Source organism: Trachymyrmex septentrionalis, unplaced genomic scaffold (genome assembly GCF_001594115.1).
Source record: "Trachymyrmex septentrionalis isolate Tsep2-gDNA-1 unplaced genomic scaffold, Tsep1.0 scaffold16, whole genome shotgun sequence".
Classification (NCBI taxonomy): Eukaryota; Metazoa; Arthropoda; class Insecta; order Hymenoptera; family Formicidae; genus Trachymyrmex; species Trachymyrmex septentrionalis.
Window position 1 is genome coordinate 2,210,746 of NW_017304758.1, and position 6,916 is coordinate 2,217,661.

Genomic DNA, 6,916 nt, shown 5'->3' on the forward strand with positions numbered 1-6,916 from the left:
AAATTTAATATGACAGAAAAATAAGTTATCGAAGTTACGTTTGAAATCTGCGTCGCTCTTATCGATTTAGGAGTATTCTCAAAGTGAACTTCCTTAACAGGGTGAAAAATATTTGGTTCTCAAGAAGAAATATCGGCAACCCTTCTTAGATCTTTCACCTCCTAAGCAAGTGGGATCTCCCCTCGCCACCTCCAATTTAACCACTCCGGTTTCTCCTCTACGCGAGCCTCCACCTTATCGGCCGCCGCCCCCGGCACCCCTCAGTCCATCCTCAAGTAATTCTCACGTGAGCCTCGAAGAAAGTGCGACACCGATATCCACGCGTGAAAAAAATGATGATTCGGAGCCTAGTTCGTCGATGTCACCACCTGTTCCACCGCGTCGCAAAAGTCAAGACAAACTCAAGGTCGAAAACAAGGAAAACGTTGATAGAAACCGAAACAGCTCCTTGGAAGCCGTCATAAAGGTAGATTTTCTATTGATTATCTTATCTATATATACTTTGTTTTGTGTTTCTTTGAAAACGTACTCACGACCATTATCGATATCGTCATACTCGTACGATGTATCGCGTAATGTGAAAGGAATGTATATCATGCTGGCGATAAACGATTATTTTTTTCTATTAATTTATAGTTAGAACAATAATCTAATGCTGGCCATTTATTATTGAAAGACAGTAATTAATTATTTATTTGAATATTAAAAGCACTGGACTACACAATGCTTTCAATATTCAAAATAAGTAATTACTATCTTTTAATATTGAATTGTTTTAAATTTCTGTAAACCTAACCACGATTTTTATACAATAATTATTTACCACCTTGGTAAATTATTAGAAATTTTAAATAAATAAATTTGTTTTGTAATTATATATTATTATTACATTTTTTCAAGTTGTATAAATAATTTCTGATATTTTACTAATTGTATATTTACTGTTATCAAGATTATCTGTTTACTGTTTTTTACATCTTCTAAGCCAGTATACATATATAGTCAAGTTCTTATTTTAGGACTGTCTTAAATAATGTCTTGGGATGCCAATACTGTTCTTGGTATCTGCGATTGGTTTATGATATCTTGAGACTTATGATGGTTAAATATAAGAACCGACTATGAATATCGGTCTTAAAGTCTACAGCTTGCGGCACATAATACGTGTTTTTCTGCTGGATTGCTCGCGTTTTGGTAAATTACTAGAAATTCGACGTTCTGTGCGGTACAATTCTAGTAATTTACAAAAACGCAAACAGACCTAGATGTTTTGATCTAGACGTTTCCAGGAAAACAAGCATCACGTATCGCAGGCTTTATTTTGTCCTTCAAGATCGTTTCGTCATTTGTTATTGCTCGCACTTGTAATACGTTAAAACCGAGACTCGAATCTAATAAATTACAGGAGGATGAAGCAGTAACGACAACGAATTCCTCCTCGGCTGAGCAACTGAGTGTTCGTGAACGAATGCAACGCTTCAATCGAATGGCCAGCGAGACCGATCTTCATGTCCGGCATAACGATACGACTGTACCTGTTAGAAAACGAACGGATAAGGTGAGTATATCCTTTTTGTTTCATAATTATATATGTATATGTATAAACCACTGCGAATGATAGAATCGCGAGAGAGCAGAGAGAATAAATAATTTTGTAGAAAAGTGAAAGAATGTGTGTGTTTGGAAAGTTTTATTTGTACAAGTGATTCTAATTTGTTAATAACAATGTATAATTACGGGAAAGGGCACGCGCGAAAATTTTTTACGTGGGGAAAAATGTCGAAATCTATCTATAGGTCAATGTGTGTTTTTGGGCCGTCTCTTGGGAGAAGGCGTTTCTTACACCTCGATTTCTTGGCGCGAAATCATGCGCTTGAATCATGGCGCTCATCGTGTTGTAACATCGCTAGACAGCTTATGTTTTCCAAACACATGCAGGAACACAAAGGGTTCAGGGTCCCGTATTGAATTATCCCGTCGGGGCTTTAAATACTACGGACGAACGATTCGGCACGGAACGATCCACGCGCGCGGATGCCTATACATCCTTCGAAGGGTGGGAGGAAGGATGCGGTATGTACAAGGCTGACTGCCCATCTTGCATACCGAGTAGGCTACTAGGAATCCTTTCTCCATATCCTTTACACGCGCTCTCGCGACGATTCTTCCTTTCTCGCGTTCTCTTTCTCTCCTTCGTTTATCTTGTCGTTCGTGTGCCGTTTATCGCGGCGAGCAATATTCATCGCATTTGAATATCCTGCGGGCGGTATCTCGCGTAGCGATCAGGATGTTGCGCCGATGTTGCCGTAAATCATAATTAGCCGCGCCTGAAAATTAAAAGTGGAGGAGGAGAGAGCTCTGGAGATCTCATGAGGAGAGTAGAGAGCAAGCTCCTTTCCGCCGCAACCAACAAAGTTGGATGGAGCATCAGCAGGATATGCTGCCCGTCCTGTACGCAGCCGATTCTCCATCATAATTTTGATATATTTATCGGAACTCACGATTAAAGGCGCCGACCGGTTAAGATGCTCTATAAAGGAGAAAAGAAGCGGCTCTTTCACGCTTCCTTTGACCGATTATAACCGGACTGTGCTCTCAGCTCGTCTCTCGCGCGTGGCTGCGTCATAATTTGTTCGGTTCTTTTAGAGAAGAATTGAAAATCTCATTCCTTTGATTAAAAAAAAATGTTTAAACTAATTAACTATCAATTATTAATTGTCATTAATTGTTTAAAGTAATTTAATGTAATCTCATCGTATATTTTTAGACGTCAAATGACGCCAATATTTTTTTCTACTATTATATCAGAAATGAATTGTTATAAGAAGCATGCCGTATAACATATTTATTTTATAAGATTTTGATTTACAACATCGATTTTCTTTTTGCGAATGGAAATTTGGAATAAAATGTTAACAGCTTCCGAAAGATTTTGACACGTTCTCTTTATATGACAGTTTCGTTACAAAAGGAAACTGTTTATTGCCACGTGTATACATTGAATGGCCCGTGATAATTATGTATTACTCAGACGCCATAGTTCGGTCCTGGCGGGCCGCCTTTCATATACGATTTGACCGGACCGGTCGTTAATTTTTATTGCTTGTAAGCGCGGAAAGGGTTTTCGGGTCATGCGGGGAGACTCCTCCTGCCTCCGGACATCCTGTAATCTCCCGGGAAGCCAGTGGATAGAGCCTCGTCGGCCTTTCTTTACAGTAATTATCATGCAACGTAGCTGCGCGATTCCGCCCTTTGCATCCCTAATGACCGTTTCGTCTAGCGCGATGTCGCGTGCCGCGCCAGTCCGCCGGTCAATTGCCGCGTCAACACATTCTACGTAGTTTTCCATCATATTTTCTTCGTACGAGTCATTGAACGCGCGACAGGTTCGTCACTATCTCATCCTCATCACGATGAAACACATTTTCCTATAGAGGAAAACAGGAGAAATAAAAGAATGCAAAGATGTTTGAAGAAGAAAATTTGAAATAATAGCGATTTTCATAATTAATTAGAATTTTTTAAATTATTTGCAGATGTATTTACTTTACTTTAATAATTCATTTATATGTCCCGACATTTTGTATGTTTGATTCTTAGTATTTATTTATTCAATAAAATGTTTCCGGGCATTTAATCATCAAAACTCAATAATGTACTACGCCAATGTAATACTCGACTAATGTGACCGTTTATAAGCATTATGCTTCTTTAATGGTAAAGTTTCTTTTCTATATAAATATGAACGCGAGATGCTTTATCTGTATTTTCCTGTGAGAATTCTTGCGACTGCTTCAGTTAACACTGAATTGGTTTTATTTTTGAAAAAAGTATAAAAGTTTTTATAACTTCGTCAATTATAACATTGAACGACCTCGCGAATTTTACTACTTACATCATGCAATTGTCACGAAAATTATGATTTTGATAATATTTCTTTAGAAATGTTTGCAAAATTCAAGGGAGGAGAGAGAGAATTGTTTTACTTCGAGAATGCACCTTGCTTGTACGCTCCCGTATATGCGCGCGCGAATGCCGAAGGCGCCTAACAAGAAGCTCGCTTTTACTTCGGCACCTCGAGGACGCGTTCTAATTAGGATCACGCGTGTTCGCCTCTTATGCGGAGGGCGAGTCTTGTCGAGCGAGCCTCGTCCCTACCCTCGCGAGCGCGGCAAAGAGAGAACGAGAGGGTAGAAACTCATCGTAAAGGCGCCTAACACGGCCATGCCGAACTTGGAATTTCTGCTGTATAGTTCCGCATACATTAGGGACCTTGGGTGAAACTTGGAGGGTAGTTTGCCTCTCGGCAACGAAAGCAGAGGGCTGAAGTGAAGCGCAGCGTGCTGCTGAGGGACAACCGAGGGAATAAGGGGAGGGGAGAGGTTGGGTGTAAACCGCACAAAGTAATCTTACAGAATGTATATGCAAAGAGGTTCAATGGCGTGGCGAGGCAAGGTGAGGAAGCGAGGGCACAGCTTGCACATGATTCTATTTGCGACAATCTCAACAAGACACCTCCGCAGGCAAACTTACTTCGCGCAGCTTACTTCCGAAGGCTCGTCGACTCTTCCTCTGATCGAGGTTGATTATTCTCTCTAATTAGCTTCTGTTGAAAATTTCTGATTCTTGTTTTTGAAGTAAAATGTTTGAAAATAAAGTAAATGAAAGATAAATAATAGTAAATGAAAATCGACCGAGAAAAGTTTAACACAAATAAGCGACGAAGGGTATATTCGATTAAAGTCAATCTTGAATATCTAATAATATTTTGTATTTTACAATTTCTAGTTTAAACGAACAACGCACTGATTATTTATTGATTTTGAACTGTCCTAAACTGAAACTGGAATATCTATGTAATATTAAATTAAATTGACGAAACTGGAAATTTACATGAAATATTATTAGGCACCAAGAATATGCCTTTTTTATCTATTTATGTTATATAAGATATCTTATAATTCATAAATCTCATAGTTTACATTAATAATATTTAAAAAACTTAGATGAAAAGAAGATCGCTTCCGTATATTCATTAGTAAATACGTCAGCGAAGATTTTTCTTCACAGTGATTTAGATTTGTAATATTAACATAAGATCAACGAAGGTTAATTTTGAACCATCTTTTTACCGTGCAATTGCGTAGTTATCTTTTAAATCTAAATTGTTGTTGCTTTTAAGTATATATATCTAAATGTCAATCTGTTCAACGAGCTTAAGCGCGCCCCGTTGTTTATTCAAGAAATATTTCTGTCATTAATCAAACTAACTGCATAGAGCACTTGACAGGTGCACCTGGCTTGGTAGTGGTTTAAATGCGTTGCTCGATTTCTGAAAGAAGAGAAAGAGAGAGAAAGAATGGTAGATACGAAGGAAACCATTTATTCATTCCAAGTGGTCGGCAGATACGCAGATAGCACGAACAGTGATGGAAATAAAATCGTTTACATCTTGTTCCTTTAATTAGGCAAATTTACTTGGGCAGGAGTGCCGGTTGATAAGTGTCTTTAAGATAAGCCCACTCGTTACCATCGGAATTTATCGATGTAGTCGATGAACGCGCATGGTATCGTTCTCCCCCGCATAAATTCTTTTTTTTTTTCTCCATCATCACGCATCGCGTTCGTACAACACGGGAAAATCGCGTAACTGCCATGGTCGTTTATGAGAAGATGCATTCGGGTAGCGCGTATCTCTTGTAACGTCGAATGTGATTATCGGTTATCGAACATTCTACACGTAATCGAGTAAATTATGGCATAGCGCTTAATGCGCACGGCAACACCTCGTCGAAGGATAATTAAATATCGTTGGTAAAATTTAATAACCGACCAGATAATTGCGGGTTGCGGATGCTAGCGCGATGCGATATGCCCGATGATAACTCACCGCGGTCTCGTTAATAACGACGTTGAGAGATCTAGCGGACGTGATTCGTGGCGACCCAATTTTCTTGGCACTACCGCAAGATGCGTGCGTGTGGATTCACAGTTTTCGTACTGCGCAACACGCACCAATATAAACAAGCTTGTCTACAGGAGTAGTTAGCACCCACTGTTTCCGTGTAACGGGCGACTAGATACACCTCCAACAGGTCCACCGACATTTATTCCGGCCTATTACGAGTTAATCTTGAAGGCACACACACACCGCGCATTATCATTTAAATTGGTGTCGTTATGCACGCGCATTAAATTTGTTTGTTCAGCGGCGGCGACGCCTCGCATCGCCTCGCCTCGCCAAAGAGAATTCTTTGGGCCTTTATGTGGTAATACATGTGGTAGGTAGGGCAGATGCCTACGCAAGGGGTGCAAAGGGAAGCGGTTTACAATGGGTCGCTTGTTGTCTTCTCATAATTCCTATCGTCTATCACGTTTCCATACCAACTTAGGCTTCTGGTCTTACACTAATCTATCAACCGCCACATCTTCTCTTGGAAAAAAGATCACGAGGCGGATAACAAGATTTCTTTTTCCTTCTCAAGATGCGCGCGTATATTAAATCAGTCTCGTTGATTACCTTCTCCGTTCTCCAACGTTCCCGGTGAATGGCAGACTCCGGTATTCATCCACGGGAGTCTCGTCTCCCGTAGTGACAGTCCGGAGACTAAACCGAAAACTGACTGATTGTGACTGTCATGACAGCGGCGGACGGAACGCCGCCGCCTTTCCGGGTTGTGAGGCCCTTCTTGGTGGTCTGATCGTGGGATTGAAATTTTTGTATTATCGTCTAGTTGTTTTTCCTTATAATAATTTTTCGTCACAGTATCGCAAAAAATGAATAACTCGAACAATAAGCCCCGTCGATATTCTTCGGAAGATTGTTTTATATTTAGTCGTATTACATCGCGTAGATTTTGTAAAGGCTCGCAGGTTTCACATTTGATATTGTTTTTGTACGCTCTACTTAAATTAA

The 6,916-nt window shown here is 39.9% G+C and overlaps 1 protein-coding gene across 4 annotated transcripts in view; it reads left to right on the top strand.

Moving 5' to 3' along the window:
* Positions 1–6,916, top strand: part of LOC108746144 (ankyrin repeat domain-containing protein SOWAHB) — a 116,411-nt gene that overhangs the window by 1,396 nt on the left and 108,099 nt on the right. For all 4 annotated transcript variants that reach the window (XR_001939148.1, XM_018482716.1, XM_018482715.1 and 1 more), the window contains exons 3-4: positions 101–466; positions 1,406–1,558. Coding sequence is in view for 3 of the 4 variants with exons in the window: in XM_018482716.1 (XP_018338218.1) it covers positions 101–466; positions 1,406–1,558 (519 nt within the window). In the remaining variant the exon portion in view is untranslated. The remainder of the gene's footprint in view (positions 1–100; positions 467–1,405; positions 1,559–6,916) is intronic.